The 18,423-nt window shown below is 38.7% G+C and overlaps 1 protein-coding gene and 1 pseudogene across 3 annotated transcripts in view; one reads left to right on the forward strand and one right to left on the reverse strand.

The window, feature by feature from the left end:
• The window catches only part of JMY (junction mediating and regulatory protein, p53 cofactor), an 88,376-nt gene that overhangs the window by 40,249 nt on the left and 29,704 nt on the right, over positions 1-18,423 (forward strand). For all 3 annotated transcript variants that reach the window (XM_005557241.4, XM_073993679.1, XM_073993680.1), the window contains exons 2-4: positions 212-385; positions 11,566-11,716; positions 13,769-13,938. In XM_005557241.4, the coding sequence (XP_005557298.1) occupies positions 212-385; positions 11,566-11,716; positions 13,769-13,938 (495 nt within the window). The remainder of the gene's footprint in view (positions 1-211; positions 386-11,565; positions 11,717-13,768; positions 13,939-18,423) is intronic.
• LOC102119252 (large ribosomal subunit protein P1 pseudogene) lies at positions 2,989-3,386 on the reverse strand (annotated as a pseudogene).

Raw genomic sequence — 18,423 nt, forward strand, 5'->3', positions numbered from 1 at the left:
CCTCAAAAGAAATATTCAGGCAGTGGTCTTGAGTAGTGAGACACCTGAAGTATGGAGATAGTGATGAAAAGCAGTCAGTGCTTTTCGTTCCCTCTTGCTTCTGTGTTTTAGGGTTCCAAGGCCCTGACATAATAGGGAGAATTCAGAGCAAGTATTTATAGGTTATTAGAATTGATTTTCTTAGTTGTTGTGAAACTGTCTTGTTCCGCAGCTCTTGGATAAGCACAAGAATACAGAGAGCATGGTGGAGCTTCTGGACTTGTATCAGATGGAGGATGAAGCCTACAGCAGCCTTGCAGAAGCTACAACTGAACTCTATCAGTATTTACTACAGCCATTCCGAGACATGAGAGAACTTGCCATGCTACGAAGACAGCAGATCAAGGTATTTTTTTTTATTATTATTAATCCTAACTAGTAGCCTGCCTGTTTCATAGTTCTCAGCCTGAAAGGCCATGCGTTATCCACTAGAGGAACTTAAAAAAAAAAAAAAAAAGGTCCTTGGTCCTATTTCTGTGAAGTTTCTTGTTTGGTAGATTAGGGTTGTAGCCTGAGCATCCATTCTAAAGCACCTCAAAAGGCAGTTCTGCTGAGTAGCCAGGGTTGAGGATAGCCCGGAAAGTAATGTGTTCAAGTTAGCACAAAGTTGTAAATACATTGGGAGGATCCCTATTTTCTCCCTTTCCTGCACTTTCCTTCCTTCTCTAGTCATGTCTCCTCTTTAATGTTTTGGAGACTGTGTAGTCTTAGACTTCATTACCAGAAATTTTGGGCAGGCTGAGCGTGGTGCCTCACAGCTATAGTCTCAATATTTTGGGATGCTGGGGCAAGAGGATCACTTGAGCTCCGGAGCTTGAGACCAGCCTGGGCAACAGAGGGAGAACCCGTCTCTACAAAAAAAAAAAAAAAAATCAAACTAGCTGAATGTGGTAGTGCATGCCTATAGTCCCAGCTACTCAGGAGGCTGAGGTGGGCGGAAGATTGCTTGAACCCAGGAGGTGGAGGCTGCAGTGAGCCATGATTGGGCAATACCTTGTCTCCAAGGGGGAACAAAAAAAGTTTTGGGAACATTTATTTTTTTTTTTGAAATGGGATCTCGCCATATTGCCCAGGCTGGTCTCTAACTCCTGGGCTCAAGCGATCTGCCCATCTCAGTCTTCCAAAGTTCTGGGACTACAGGCGTGTGAGCCACCACACCCATCTAGTTTTGGGAACATTTCTTTTAGAAGAACTTGTTAGGAGAATTTTAAGTTTTTAATGACAGAACTTTAAATACATGATTTTTTTAGTAGTATGTGAAGAAGTATATTACAAAAAATTTTTCGGCGGGTGCAGATCATGCCTATAATCCCAGCACTTTGGGAGGTCGAGGCAGGCAGATCACCTGAGGTCAGGAGTTCAAGACCAGCCTAGTCAACATGGTGAAACCCCCGTCTGTACTAAAAATACAAAAATTATTTGGGTGTGGTAGTGCATGCCTGTAGTCCCAGCTACTTGGGAGGCTGAGGCAGGAGAATCACTTTAACCTGGTAAGTGGAGGTTGCAGGGAGCCGAGATTGCACCACTGCACTCCAGCCTGGATGACAGAGCAAGACTCTGTCTCAAAAATAAAAATAATTTTTTCCCCCACAACATGGGTGAAAAAGCATTTTTTGAGGCAAGCATTTAAGGGTTTGATTTTATAGCTGACCTTAAATGTTATGTGTAATTCACATATAAATGTGGCTGAACTAGAACTTTAAAATTGTCTTTTTACATAATAGGTTAAATTGGAATATCATTATGTAAGATTGAGTATTTGAGAAAATTAGCAGTTACTTTGAGAACCTTATGCATGGGGACAGGGATGAGTATATTTGAGAATGTATGAGAAAATAAGGTTGTCTGTGTGTCTTATTTTCTCTTTACTAATGTATCAGGGTGGAGAGTAGGACAGTCACACGACTCAGACATACTCCTTTATCAGTACCTTTGAAAAATACTGTGCTGTCAGCTTTTTGCGGGGTGGGGGGGTGGTTTGTTTTGGTCAGTTTTATCATAAATTCGGCATTTGGGTTAAAACGGCAACATGGAACAAATAATTTTTAGACACCAGAAATTCCTGTTTCTTTCTTTTTTTTTTTTGGAGACAGCGTCTTTGTCACCCGGGCTGGAGTACAGTGGCATGATGTCAGCTCACTGCAGTCTCGACATCCTGGGCTCAAGCAGTCTTCCCACCTCAGCCCCACAAGTAGCTGGGACTATGGGTGCATGCCATCACGCCCAGCTGTTTTTTGTCGTAGTTTTTGCAGAGATGGAGGTCTCCCTCTGTTGCCCAGGCTGGTCTCGAACTCTTGAGCTCAAGCAGTCTGCCCTCCTTGGCTGCCCGAAGTGCTGGCATTATAGGCATGAGCTACTGCCCAGCCTAGAAATTCCTGTTTCTTTAAATGAATTATAGATGGTTGTCTGCTAAGAAGTTGACTAGAAGGCCAGGAATAAACTGGACGATATGGACACCCACCTACTTTAGACTGCTGCATTGTTTAACAGACATAATCTCTATAGCACAGCACTGACTATTCAGAACCTGTACACATTCTTTTATATAATTATATCATGATTTGCATTGGGTATTAATATTAGCAAATTGGTTGACCCTACTTGTCAGCCTGTATTGTCCACTAGCATCACTTAACTGCTACATTTTTCCTGGGAAGTAGAGTGTAGGTAAAGAGGAACAGAAAGCATATTTTGAACATTTGTGTCTTTTCTGATGGTAAAAATGGTATTTCACTGCATTTCTTTTTCTGAGACATTGAGAAAATGCCCCATCAATCATGACTATTATTTTATTCTTGATCCTACTTGTGAATTGCAAATTTAAGTTTTTGTTAGTCAACAGCTAGATTTAGTTAGCAGCTCATACATTGCATTAGAATGAGTGTGTTGTATTGCTTTTAAAAAGATCCGCTAATTTAATTATCACACAACCTTGCAAGTTGGGTACTCTTTTTTTTTTTTAAAGTTCAGCTTTTTATTGAACACGTTATAAAAGAGATTTAGTCAAAAAGACCAAAGCCCATGTCATCATCAGACTCCTCGGATTCTTCTTTCTTTGCTTCCACTTTCTTCTCCTCAGCTGGAGCAGCAGCAGTGGAGGGGGCAGGACCTCCTGCTGGTGCAGCACCAGCTGCTGGAGCAGGTCCACCAGCCCCGACACTGCAGATGAGGCTCCCAGTGTTGACATTGGCCAGGGCCTTTGCAAACAAGCCAGGCCAAAAAGGTTCAACATTCACATCAGCTGCTTTAATGAGGGCATTGATCTTATCCTCCATGACGGTCACGTCATCGTCATGCAGAATGAGGGCCGAGTAGATGCAGGCGAGCTCGGAGACGGAGGCCATAGCGCAGGCAAGTGTGGAGCTGGCGCTGCCAGACGCGATGCTAGTCGCCGGATGAAGTGAGGCCCTCACTCCAGTGCGGCCTTAGCTTACTCGGAAGGACCGAGCACCTTTGCAACAGCTGAGGAAAGGGGTCGGGTACTCTTATTATTTGTATTTTCCTACTTCATGGATAAGAAAACTAATATTGGGATAATTATGTACTTGTTCACAGCTAATTTGTGAGTGGTAGAACTGATACAGTACTCAAATCAGGCATTTCTGATTGTAAAGGTTTGTTTTTTTTTTTTAACTGCATTACTGGTTACTTGTTACTTTTAAGTTAAAAAAATCTACTCAGATTTTTTAGATCTGGAGGAGCTAAAAAAAAAAAAAGCAATTATAATTGATTTAGCAAAGTAATTGTTTTAAGTATTACTAAGATCTATTAGTAATAGAAAAAAAAAAATTTTTATTTTTTTACCTTTAAAACCTTTTTGTTAAAAACTGAAACGCAATCACACATTAACCTAGGGCCTACCCAGGATCAGGATCATCGAGATGTCACTAGACCAATCAAACAGATTTTTCAGCTCCAATATAATTTTATCGAACCCCCATTGTATATGTGTTTCATTGTTGACTGAAACATCATTACGCAGCACGTGACTACAATAGAATAATTTTCAGCAATGCAAAGGAGTGAACTGATAGATACAGCATGGGTAAATATTAAAATCATGCTAAGTCAAAGAAGCCAAATACAAAAGAATATATTATGTATAAAGGGGGATGGACTTAGAAGGGGCACGAAGAATCTTTTGGAGTTGATGGAAATGGTCAGTATTTGATTAATGTTGTTTCAGAGGTGTATACAGCTGTCAAAACTCATTGAGTTGACCACTCCAAATGGATTCACTTGGTTGTATATAAATTAAGCTATAGTAAAATTGCTTACAGAAAATATGCTGAGGAAAAGACGCATAACACAAAGAGCATAAACTTTGTGATACCTTTATTTGAAATTCTAGGCCGCGCATGGTGGCTCACGCCTGTAATCCCAGCACTTTGGGAGGCCGAGGCGGGCAGATCACAAGGTCAGGAGATGGAGACCATCCTGGCTAACACGGTGAAACCCCATCTCTACTAAAACTACAAAAAAATTAGCCAGGCATGGTGGCGGGCTCCTATAGTCCCATCTACCCCAGGGACTGAAGCGGGAGAATGGCATGAACCTGGGAGGCGGAGCTTGCAGTGAGCCGAGATCAAGCCAATGCACTCCAACTTGGGAGACAGAGTGAGACACTGTCTCAAAAAATAAAAATTAAATAAGAAATTCTAGAAATGATCATTTTGATCTGTACTGAGAGAAAGCTAAATAATTGTTGCCTGGGGTGGTTTAGGGGAAATTAACAGGGAGCAGGCACCACAGACTTCTTTGGGGTGACTCTTTAAATCTAGATTTTAGTGGGAAAAATGAATGTATAAATTTGTCAAAATCAGTCACAATTTATACTCACAATGTTGCCTTTTGTTTGCAACTTGTATCTCAATAAAGGTGGTTTTTTTAAAAAAAAAGTTAAATATGAAGACTGTACACACTTATATAAGAAGCACACAAAATGGGGTGATTAAAGATATGTAAGAAGAGGGACTATCTAGCGCTTCACTATTGAAGAATGAACAAGAATTTTCAGTAGGAAGTGGGTATGTTACAATCTCTGTCAGAGATTGGAATGGAGAATATTCCTGATGAAGAGATGTACAAAGAGGAATGGTTTAGTGCTTATACTTAGTGCTTGTGTTTTAACCAGGCAGTGTGGTATTGGCACTAACTTAATTGAATCGTCACACCAATCCAGCACCGTTGATGGTTGCCAGAAAGTAGCATGGTTGGGATTGAACACACGTGTTTGGAAGCAAAACCTGCTGTTACCCACAGGGTGTGAATTGTTTGGTAAGCTTTTAGTCTAAGGATTTATAGGCGATAAGAGGAAAGATGGTTGAAATGTTATATCTATGGACAGTTGTGTCTGTTGGGTTCTAATCAAAATATCAAACTGGTTATTTCAACAGAGAATCATAATAATGACTATTATTATTTTGAGATGGAGTTTCACTCTTATTGCCCAGACTGGAGTGCAATGGTGCAATCTCACCGCAACCTCTGCTTCCTGGGTTCAAGCAATTCTCCTGCCTCAGCCTCCCGGAGTTGCTGGGATTACAGGCATGCGCCACTATGCCTGGTTAATTTTGTATTTTTTAGTAGAGAGTGGGTTTCTCCATGTTGGTCAGGCTGGTCTCGAACTCCTGACCTCAGGTGATCCACCCGCCTCTGCATCCCAAAGTGTTGGGATTACAGGTATGAGCCACTGCACCCAGCCGTCAACAGAGAATTTAATATAAAGAATTTGTTAACTAGGTATAAAGTTGTTAACCAAATAATTGACCTTTTCTCTTTATGAAGAGCTTGATTTCCAATGGCTTCATTAACCTAGGTATTAAACTATGATAGGAAGGAAGAGAACTTGACATCCCAAGTGTATAATGTATTTATATTTGTTTTTACATTTAATATTTATGATATTAACATAATATCTCACCTGTTAAGCATTAAGCAGCTCCTGCCTACCCAGCATTATTTTAGGCCTGGAAGTCTTTCTGAGATAGACACCCCTTTAGGGAGCTCACAGATTCTAAGTCTACCATATTGGGTCTCAAAAATGTGATCCCCTGACTAGCAGTGTCAGTATAACCTGGAACCCTGTTAGAAATACAGATTCTTGGGCTTCACCTCAGATCTTCTCTACTGAAACTCTAGGAATGGACCTCAGCAGTCTTTGTTTTGATAAGCTTTCCGGGTGATTATGATACACACTTAAGTTTGAGAACCACTAGCCTAATAAAATAGGACTTGAAACAACTTGGGGATTTAGCATACTGAACTGAAGGTTACAATTTTTCTGGGTGTGAGTTTTTCTGGGTCTTACCAGTTGACTGCAGTATTAAATCTGTGAAACTTCAAAAGTCAGTTAAAAAATAGCATTAAAAAGCACAGAAAGCATGTTTGTGTTCTTTGTATTTGTAGCTATAAACACATTGTGAAGGTAAAGATACTAATCCAACAACAAGGTACAAGTTACTTTCAAATGAAAGTAAAATGAAGTTGAACCTTTAGATTTTTAAATCCAGTGTCTTTAGTGCGTCAGAGCCAGTTGGCCTGTACCCATCATCTTGATCAACCATAAGCACTTCAGATTGTCCAACTTATTTTTAAATACTTCCTGAAAGTAAATAAGCTAGAAACTGGAAGGCACTTGCAGTTCTTTCTCTTGTAGTGAGTCACCTCATTTTGCCAATTGTCTCCTAGTAAATTCTTGAATGTGCATTTCATTCTTATCCCAGCCCCCAGGGCAAGTCTGTAGGTGCCTTTCTGTGAAATAGAAAACTGCACCCCCTCCCTTCCCCCACCCCCACCCGCCCACTGCCACTCGCCCATCAGACAAATTAGGAAAGAGCCCTTTTTCATCAAGTGTAGAAATGCACATGGCCTGCAAAGCATGGGCTGCATTTCAGTATCTACTCTGCCCCCTTGGTCAGGTGCTATTTATTGTGCAGGGTGCAGTTTTTACCACTGTATACATCCACTGCATGCACACTGTGAACTAGGTAGTGCCATCATTATACATTAAGATACTCATATCTCACCTGAGTTATATTTTGCTTTAGTTCACTGAGTTTCGATTTCTCTAATTTTTTTTTTTAAAGCATAGTTTCTCACACTTGTCTTGGCTATAAGAATCTCTTAATATTTGCTCTGAATATAAAAACCCATGAATAGATACTAAGCTAATCATGTTGTTAGATCATTCAAGAGTTATCTTCAGGCAACTGCAGGGTCCGGAAAATTTGCGTTTTGGATGCTGTTACATTAGTATATTCAGTTTTCTCCCCCTCATCTTTGTGATGGTACATTCATCTTGGCAGTTGTTTTACCAAAGAATCTAAGGTGGATTTCCCCCCTACTATGTTTCTTACATAAAAGCCAGTATCCAAGTGCTATGCTTCATAATAATTCCATGCCAGGAAATTTGTATTTATAAACTAGTTTCACTATCCTAGCTGACACACGCTCTTTTTCCATGTTAAAAACAGGCACTGTTTTCTTTCTAGCACTGAAATTGAAAACAGAGGTGTCATTGTTTTTAGCACATGATCCAGCTACCCAGTGCTGCACATCTTCAAATTTGCCAAGTTAGGAAAAGTACTTAGTACCCTTGTTTAATGTCTTAGGTACAATAAACTATTAAACAAGTTCCTTACCAATTGGCTGCAACATTAAAGCTATGAAAAGTCAGTTAAAAGACAGCATTTAAAAGCATAGAAAGCATGTTTATGTTCTTTGTATTTGTAGCTGTACTCATAAAGGTAAAGACATTAATCCAACAACAAAGTACAAGTCACTTTCAAATAACTTGTCACAGGTTTTTAAGAAAATTTTTTTTCCTCTTTAAAAAGCCATAATAGGCTGGGCGCAGTGGCTCAAGACTCTAATCCCAGCACTTTGAGAAGCCGAGGTGGGCCTGAGGTCAGGATTTCAAGACCAGTCTGGCCAACATCGTGAAACCCCATCTCTACTAAAAATAAAAATAATGAATTAGCCAGGTGTGGTGGCGTGCTCCTGTAATCCCAACTACTTGGGAAGCTGAGGCAGGAGAATTGCTTGAGACCGGGATGTGGAGGTTGCAGTGAGCCGAGATTGTGCCGCTGTACTCCAGCGTGGGTGACAGAGCAAGACTCCATCTAAAAAAAAAATAAGCCATAATGCAAGTTTTTACACTTTTTTTTTCTTTCTTCTCTATCGATAAATGGTACATGGACTTAACCATGCAAGTAAGAATGATTTTTGTATTAAGATTTTTGAATTCTGAACACTATTAAATTTCTGTTCCATAGTTGTGTCTGTTGAAAGCTAATCAGAAAAACTAGTTATTTCAACAGAGAGAATCTAATATAAAGAATCTGCTAACTAGGTATAAAGTTGTTAACCAGATAATTGAGAAGGCAAGAAAGTAACTCTAAGGTACCTCAGAGGAAGCAGCTGTAAAAACAGCTACCACTCCTTGGGTTGGAGAAACAACGAGAAGGGGTTGGAATTATTAAAACTGAAGCATAGAGGAGGAACCCCGTGGAGCTGACCTGAAAAATAGGGCATTGCTTGCCTGGTGCTCAATGGAGAGACCTAGTTCTCAGACGATTCAGTACTGAGGGGTTGGTTTGTCTTGGGGTTGTACTATGAGCCTAGGGTTGAAAAAACTGCAAATTAGATTCTGTTATTGCTTCAGAAAGGAACTGCTGAGGCTGGGGTGATGCTGACAGGAACAGCAACCTGTTGAAGTCAAGGGATGCAGATAGAAGCATATCTCCTCCCTCTTCCAAACTCTCCTATTGGCAAAGGCTAAATGTGATTTGCACTCTCAAACCTAGCATCACAAGACAGGATGAACTTGGAGATGAATAGACAGGAATATACACACATCTTCAGACTTTCAAAGTTAGGGAGAACTAGCTTAAGGTTTTAGGTACAATCGACTAATTACAGATCTTTAAACTTTGGACAGATGTTATGGCTGCTGAGTTTTAAAAGTCAGTTAAAGGCTGGGTATGGTGGTGTGCACTTGTACTCTCAGCTTGCTGGGAGACTGAGGCAGGAGGACACTTAAGGCTGAGAGTTTGAGGCTGCAGTGCGCTAATGATTGTGCCTGTGACTAGCCCCTGCACTCTAGCCGGGGCAACATAGTGAGACCCCCATCTCTAAAGACAAGAAAAACTTAAAGTCAGTTAAACAGCAGCTTAAAAGAAAAGCATACTGGGCATTCGAGTATTTCACATTCTGTATATTTGAATATATTAAGGTGGCAAACTATGTTATCTTCACATAATTGTCAAAGGATTTAGACTTTTCAAAGAAGGTATAACTTCTCTAATTTCCATTTGTATTGTTAAATAAGTATAATCATGTCGTTGAAAAGAACTTCTATTATAATATCCTGAGTAAGGGATTTAAGTTTTGACTTGTAGCATTATTAAATTTCTATCCCATACTTGTAAATCCTAATTCTATGCTTTTAAACCTGTATGTTTTAAATTCAGAGGTAATTGCAATAAAAGAAAGCACACATGCTGATTTTGTTATAGCAAACAACTCCACTAGAATCCTTAAATCTAAGATGAAGTCTAAATATGTCACTTAGTGGGTAGAATCCCACAGTGGTTTCCTGTCAAATTAAATACACAATCCTTAGCCTGACATTTTAAATGTCTTTTAAGACAACCTCATATGATAACAACCTACTTTCCTAGTATCTCTCATTACTTTCATTTTTCTCTCCTGAAAGCAAGCAGGCTGGACTGCTTTCCATCCCTTAGCAGGCACAGAAATTTTTAGGCTTTTGCTCAGATTGCTCCTCGCCTCTAGCACGCTGTTTCAGTGGTTTTTCTCTCCTTATGTGCCTGTCAAAATGCCACCCCTTCTTCAAAGCCATCTGCAATTAATGAACCTCAACGAAGTTTGTCCTCATCTACACAACTGATATTCTTTCCCCACAGTACCATTTATTTTTCTCAAAGGTGTTTTACCCAGAGACACACTTAACCATCTAGCTAAAATTCTGTTAATATAAAATTCTCATTATTCCCAGATATTACTCATTATTCCCTTTAAAACGTCTGCCAAGACTTTGCACCCAGATCTACACCTGATGCTCCCCTTGATGTCTTAGGCATGCTCACTCATGACTTTTTTTCATATTCTAATTCTTTTTTTTTTTTTTTAATTTTTAATTTTAGTTGAGATGGGGTCTTGCTACAGTACCCATGCTGGTCTCCAATTCCTGGTTGCAAGCAATCCTCCCTGTCTGTCTGGGAGCAAAAGGAAAGCAGTTTTTGCATGTCTCGGCTCGCAAGCTTATCTTGCCCTTTGATATAGTGAGTTTGGGGTCCTGAGATTTTATTTTCCTTTCACAGCATTGTTTAGAGACTATGGGTTGTAGGCCGGGTGTGGTGGCTCACGCCTGTAATTCCAGCACTTTGGGAGGCTGTAGTGGGCAGATCATTTGAGGTCAGGAGTTCGAGACCAGCCTGGCCAACATGACAAAACCCAGTCTATACTAAAAATACAAAAATTAGCTGAGTGTGGTGGTGGGCACCTGTAATCCCAGCTACTCAGGAAGCTGAGGCAGGAGAATCACTTGAACCTGGGAAGCGGAGGTTGCAGCAAGCCAAGATAGTACTGCTGTACTCCAACCTGGACAACAAAGCGAGACTCTGTCTCAAAAAAAAAAACAAACAAAAAACAGAATATGGGTTGTATTATTTCTACCTTCAAAATTCATTACTAGCTTTTTTGTGACTTAAGGATACTTGGTCAGTGTTTTTTTTAAGTGTGTCATGGGTGGATTAACAATTTGCCTGTTTTTTTTTTTTTTTTAATCCTAATAAAGTTGTCATTAGCTTCATATATAACTTGCTGATAGCCATTTCTCTATATGTGGTAAAGCAAGATTGTATGTATAAGTGATCCATTGCAGTTCTTGATTGTACCTTTCTTCCATGTTAAAACATACATATGAAGTGTTTTGAAATATACTTTTAATATTATCACTTCTTTAAATTTTGTTTTAGCATTCAACTGGTTCATTCCTGTCTATCCTTTGATTTTTGGCTATCTGAGGCATCGTGCCTGGCCTTCCTCTGTTATTGTTATCTAAAGCCTTTTCAGTATGCATATAGGCTGGTTTTTATATTGTCAGTGTTTTCAATTGTTTTATATAGTGGCTGTTAAGGAAATAAACAATTTAAATAATTTTGGGGGGGCATAAATAAGTCTTAATCAAAAAAGATAGTTTATCATAGAGGAGGAAATAAATTCCTCATCGAGACACCTAAAAACAATCAGTCTTAACATATTGGTATATATCCTTTGCCTATGTGTGGAGTGAGAGGGGGATGGAAGAAAGGGCAGAATGGGGAATAGTTTCTGTGTCAAATATCTTCAGTATTATTGTTAATTCACTTGTTTTGTAAACTAATAGCTTCTTCTCTGGAGCAGGGAAGAACATGTATTCTTTGTGGTATATAAACTTTAAATGTTTGAGGAATGAGTAGAAGACGCGAACTTCTTAATTTTTTATTTTTCTCTCTGAAGATTTCCATGGAGAACGATTATCTGGGACCTCGAAGAATTGAGAGTCTACAAAAAGAAGATGCTGACTGGCAGCGGAAAGCTCACATGGCTGTACTGTCTATTCAAGATCTTACTGTCAAGTATTTTGAAATAACAGCTAAAGCTCAAAAAGGTAGGTTTCTCAGTAAATTTATCCTTCAGGTATTTTTGAAAATGAGTGGTTAAGTATTTTATGTTCAGAAAAATTACATAGAAAAGTATGTAGCCAGGCGCGGTGGCTCACGCCTGTAATCCCAGCACTTTGGGAGGTGGAGGCAGGCGGATCACCTGAGGTTGGGAGTTCGAGACCAGCCTGACCAACATGGAGAAACCCCATCTCTACTAAAAATACAAAATTGGCCGGGCGTGTTGGCACATGCGTATAATCCCAGCTACTAGGGAGGCTGAGGCAGGAGAATTGCTTGAGGCAGAGGTTGTGGTGAACCGTGATTGTGCCATTGCACTCCAGCCTGGGCAAACAAGAGTGAAACTCCGTCTAAAGAAAAAAAAAAAAAAAAAAAGGAAAGTATGTAAAGATCACTCATAATCCCAGCAGTTACAGAAAACCACTATTAGCAAATTAAGGCACGTCTTATCAGTCTTTTCATAGATATATATATTTAAATATATATCATTTAAATATGAATAGTAAATGATTATGTTTCTACTAAGATACTGAGGAAAAAAGCATAAAACCTCACAGAATTAATGTTTTCCTCGAAACTTTGAAAGTTAATAACACTGGAAATGTGAGAGTATTTTTAAAGTTTCTGAAAGCTAATTTTACAAGTGTTTTAACTGCAGAACGTTATTTCTGAGGACAAATTGAAGACATTAGAATCTAAGATACTTTCAAATTATATTTTAGAAATGTTGGCTGGGCACAGTGGCTCATGCCTGTAATCCAAGAGTTCAAGATCAGCCTGGCCAAGATGGTGAAACCCCATCTCTACTAAAAATGCAAAAATTATACCTGATGTAAATGACGAGTTGATGGGTGCGGCACACCAATATGGCACAAGTATACATATGTAACAAACCTGCACATTAGGCACATGTACCCTACAACTTAAAGTATAATAATAATAAATAAATTAAAAAAAAAAAAAAGAAATAAACATTGCTGAGAGGGACTCACAATTAATGGCACATAGGTCTCTCTTCAGGTGAGAAGTTAAGTACTTATTCACTTGTACAATGGATACATTGCATTAATGTGGGACCGGGTTGTTTCTTTTTTATCATTTGGTAATATTTATGTACACTGAGTAAAGAAAGAGTATGATTCTGTTTTATATTATTAATTCACACTCAGCATTCATTCCAACATCCTTTCATCATACTTCCCTCTACTTTAGAGGCTGGGAAGCTAAAAATGACTTTTTCAAGACTCCCTTGCAGCTAGAGTATTGAATGTGTAATTAAGTTCTATTAATGATATACACTTGCAAAAGATTTGGAAGGTAAATGTTAAAAAGGACAGCTTTGCTGCTATTTTGGCTGCTACTCCTATGAAGCAAGGAGCGACAAAGGACCAGTTAGTTATAAAGATGCTGTGTCTACAGAAGCATTCTTATGTCTGGCCTTTTATGAGTTTGAGACACATTTGTGGCAGCAGCAATATCCTGATCACTGGACCACACCTATGGCTGTGGGTTTCTGAACTCGGGTTCCTGTGATTGCCTCTTGATTCCACAGATCTATGACTACAGGAGAGGAAGCAGTTCTCTTGACATGGTATTTCAACAATCTTATTCTGAAAGTTACTCCTGGACATCCAACATAGAGTCTTCTTCTGTAGTACCTCTAATAATTGTGTAGTTACTAATTCCCCATATTAAAATTGTTTTTGCTTATAAAATAAAATAAAAAATAAAAAAAATAAAAATAAAAATGCAAAAATTAGCCGGGCATGGTGGCGGATGCCTATAATCCCAGCTACTTGGGAGGCTGAGACAGAGAATTGCTTGAACCCGGGAGGCAGAGATTTCAGTGAGCCGAGATCACGCCACTGCACTCCAGCCTGGGCAAAAGAGTACTCCATCTCAATAAAGAAAAAAAAAACGTTATAAGCAGTTTATCATGACAGCAGGATTTGTTTTTCTTTGGTCAGTGAAATCTTTTTCAAATGCTTCAGTATTAAGTCGTTATTTGTCTTAATTTCTCTTTTAAAAATTATTAATAGCTGTGTACGATCGAATGCGAGCTGATCAGAAGAAATTTGGTAAAGCATCATGGGCAGCGGCTGCTGAACGGATGGAAAAACTCCAGTATGCAGTTTCTAAGGAAACTTTGCAGATGATGAGAGCTAAAGAGATATGCTTGGAACAGCGGAAACATGCACTAAAGGAAGAGGTAACAAAAATCATCAGAAAAATAAAATCAGAAAAAGTTACAATTTGTCATTTTAATCTTTGTACAAGACTTTTTTTTTATTCCATAGGCAGTAATTTTATGCCATCTCCATGAGATGAAAACACTTAGAATAGGTCCTGTGACTTAAGTTGTCATTAGAAGAGTTAGACATATCATATTTCACAACATCCCAGTGTGATGGTTGGCAGCACTGCACTGTTGATCAGAGGGGCCAGCATCAGAATTTCTTAGTTTCTGTAAAATTTTTTGTACTGTAAAAACATAAAGTTTTCCAGCAATTATTAAGAAAGTTTCACTGACCAGAGAAATTTAGTAAAATTTCTAAGGCAGTGGCATTTTGTTAGGATTTATTATATAATGCTTTCATACCATTACATTTTGGAACTTCCCATTTTATTCCTACTGGAACACACTGGTCTCCCCGATCTCCCACCTCCTGTCTACCCCCTACAGTCATTGTCTATCCTTTTTTACTATTGACTTGGGTATAAATATTCATACTTACTTTGCGGGTTGTCCCTATTGGCTTGAAAACACTGAGTACATATTTATTAAAGTAGCACATTTTAGTCTCTAGAGAAAAACAAATCATCATCTCTGCTTTAGGTATAAGAATACAGCTTTATGTAAAATACGTATTTTTTTTGGCTTAGGTTGTACAGCAAGATGGTTCTCATTGACATTTTTGAAGTGCTTATGCTTGTATACACGTGTTTAAAAGTATATGAAGTAACCTATAAGGTGTCATACCTGCAATCTAGAAATCTTTTTGTTGATGGATTTTTATCATTATTTCATTTTCCCCTTACTTTTATTTGCTGGCTATTTGAAGATAAAATTGGAACTTGGCTTATCCGGGAAATTGTTCACACTTTATATTCAGAATCTCTGTGCATGGATTTCATCCCCATCTCATGTTCCCCTGAGGCATTTCTACTGTAATATCCTTTTCTAATTAGCTTGTTCCTCTCATGTTACTAGCTCTCTGGAGTTGTCTTAAATTCTAGAACTTTTAAACTTAAGTCCCTCTTTTTGCTTGAAAAAGAGTACCACCTTTATCTTCATCTTTGTTGTTGTTGTTGTTGTTGAAACAATGTCTTGTTCTGTCACCGAGGCTGGAGTGCGATCACAACTCACTGCAGCCCTGATCTCTTGGGGCTCAAGCAGTCCTCCTACCTCAGGCTCCCAAGTAGCAGGCATGCACCCCCCCACACCTTGCAAATTTTTGTTTACTTATTTTTTGTAGAGACAAGGCCATTTATATATATATATATATCAGTGTGCTTTCTTTCCCTGGCAGAGGATTTTAACAATTCCTTATCTATTTATAACTCCTTGATAATTTCTGTGAACATACATGATCTGCTAGAATATTGAGCTGAATACATAATAGTCTTAAAGATTAGCTACTTATTTTTGTCTTTCTCCTACAAGCATATAGCTAAATTATGATTTAACAAGGTTATATTCCCCTCTTTCAGTTTTAATTCATCAAGTATTTATTGAGCATTGATTATATACCATGGTGGATTTGAGCTTAGGATTTGGACAGTACTGTCCAGCAGAACGCCCTGTAATCGTGGAAATGTTCTATGTTTACTCTCTCCAGTAGGGTAGTTTTCAGCAATATGTGGCTAATGAGGCTTATGCAACAGAGGAACAGCATTTTAAATTAAATTTAACCACATGTGGCTTGTGGCTACCTTACTGAACAGAGCACCTCTGTAGATCTGGGTTCTGCAAACTTAACTCCTTATGAAAGCTTCAGTGAGTTCCTTAACCTATGAAATGTGAATATTATATACCTTCTGGGGGTGTTATGATTTCATGAGTTAATGCATATAAAGCATTTGCTGTAGCACTTGACATAGAGTAAGACCTGGATAAATATTAGTGATTATTACTTTAATTCTATGTTATGTTTTGTGCCAGTATCACAGAAGGGAATACAGAGAAGAAAAAGATACATAATTTCCATGCTTAAGATGTTTACTTGCCTCAACCAACATTTCAGGGTTCAGTAATACAGAGAAGAAAAAGATACATAATTTCCATGCTTAAGATGTTTACTTGTCTCAACCAACATTTCAGGGTTCACAAAGCGTGCAGTTGACTAGGTGATGTGGCATTTTGTATGGGCCTTGCCAGAAAGTTCCAATAGTAGGAAGCTGTGATGTGGTAGACACAGCATGAATCTGAGCTGAGGTAGGGTTTTTGAGATCTTTGTCTAGGCAAGGAGATTGGTTTTTAGTTTTCATTTTCTTTGTCAATAAGTAGATTATTCCATAGGTGCACACTATATATTTCAAAGAGTCTAAATACAAAAGGTAGATTCCACTGTAAAGGCCTTAGTTTATATTAAATTCTGTTTTCACCATATAAATTCTGTTTTGGCAGCAGTTAGAGAAAAGTTTAAAATGTTTTAGTCCCTGTCCTTAGTGCTTTATGTATATTATCTTGTTAAATTCTCAAACATAACCTTTTATGCTGTAAGCCCAAAACCATTATCTGAATTCCCTGAAGACAGATATATTTCAGAATCCTAGGGGTTTTTTTAGATTTTAGAAAGGTAAGGTAGAGCATATAACTTCAGACAAGTGTTATTAATCCACTAATGAAACACATGGTCACATTAAATGGAATAAGGATTAAAAATAGTTTATGAAAAATTCAGATCATGTTTTTCCACAAATGGATTGTGAGATTTGGTTTGGCATTAAATTATGGGAATTTTCAGTTTTCCAGGATTTCTGACATGTGGAATTCAAATAATTCTGTTAACTTGTGTTACCCTTATTTGTGCAGTTGTTACTGGTGAAACCTGTATTTATACTTGGGCTTGTCTGTTACTAATTCTTATGTTCATTCTTTCTATATAATAGGGCTAGTTTCAATTGAAAACTTGCCCTTAATGTCATTCCCCTTATGCTGTCCAAGGATTTTATGACCCTTTGAAAAAAACATATAGCCTTGCCCTGTCACCGAAGCTGGAGTACAGTGGCACGATCATAGCTCACCGCAAGCTCAAACTCTTGGGGCTCAGAGCCCCTACTGTCTCAGCCTCCTAAGTCACTAGGATTACAGGCACATGCCACTATGCCCAGCTGTGACTTATTTTCAAACCCTCATTTCATTTCTTGACTGCATATTTTCTGTAACTCAAACAGTGGTGGATGCTTAGTATTTTTTGAATGAATGATTCAGTCCACAGGTAGCTTTTTTAATAGTCCTCAAATGTCTTTGGAACTTTCTAGCACAGTAGGGTGAAAGGCAGAACAAGGGCATAATTCATTTGCATAGTTTGCAAAAAGTGCCACCAGTCAAAATAGGTATACATGAAAACTACTTTATCATTATTACACATGGTGAGAATGATTGTGGAGTCAGCAGGGTATGTTGTACTTACCTGGATATATGGACATGAATTGATACTTCATCCCCTTACTAGATTTACTGTAAAACAATAACAATAACACTTTGATATTTTTCCTTATTTTTTGGCTGATAATCCCTAATTTTTTCTAGTGGAAAGAGCACTCTTGTAGGAATCAGGAGAATTGAGTCTAGCCCAAACTTTGCTAGTCATTACCTGGATCACATTGGGAGGTTACAATTTGGTTTGGGGTACTGATATCCTGATACTTGAAGTATGTTTAGGAGAGTAAAAGTTGAGCTATTTTAAGGTAGCCAGTTTTTCCTTTGAATGTTTAAACTACTTTCAGGGCTTCTTTCTTCTTGCCCAGGGAAGCACTGCTCTCGGGTATAAAAAAGACACCGCATTGTGGCACCCACCTTCCCTGCACTGCTCCATTATCTGGAATTAGTTCTCTTTTCACTCTGGTTTCTGTTTCCCTCAGTTCTGTGGCTGTCAGCTGAGGACAGGAAAACTCAGTCTGGAAATTTCAGATGTTAAAACAGGAAATTTGGAGCAGGGCGCCTATTCCATACCTCTTCATTTCTTATACTAAGGATTTTGCTTCCACGTTGAAGATTACATAGACCTCAGAGTATTATTTTGCCCTCACAGATTGCTCTGAGTCATAGCATCCCTTTCTCCTTTGCTGATCTCATAAAAGCCCTGTATGTTCTGGTTCTACAACCCTTTAGCTTTTCCCAAAGGCCACCACTGACCTATTGTTTGTCCTTTCAGAGGTTGGGATTTAACACACTCCTTCACTGCTTGTCTGCCTCTGATGAGGTTTTGATTGTCTTCAGACCACAGCCCTTGGCAAATCCACCTCTGGACTCTTGGTCTAGAAAGAACTCACTGAACCAAAAAATTGAGGGTGAGGTCACTTCTTGTAAGAGAATACCCACTTCCTTTCTCAGTTTGATTTTTGATATTGAGTGTGTCCTGGTAGCATTGTGCTTCTCAAGTGCTTTTAAAGTACCCTGGCCCTGGGCTGCAGTCAAAGTACTGTTCTCTTTGTGGTTGACACAGTTGATAGTGTAAAAGCATATCAC

The sequence above is a fragment of the Macaca fascicularis genome, chromosome 6, assembly GCF_037993035.2.
Source record: "Macaca fascicularis isolate 582-1 chromosome 6, T2T-MFA8v1.1".
Lineage (NCBI taxonomy): Eukaryota > Metazoa > Chordata > Mammalia > Primates > Cercopithecidae > Macaca > Macaca fascicularis.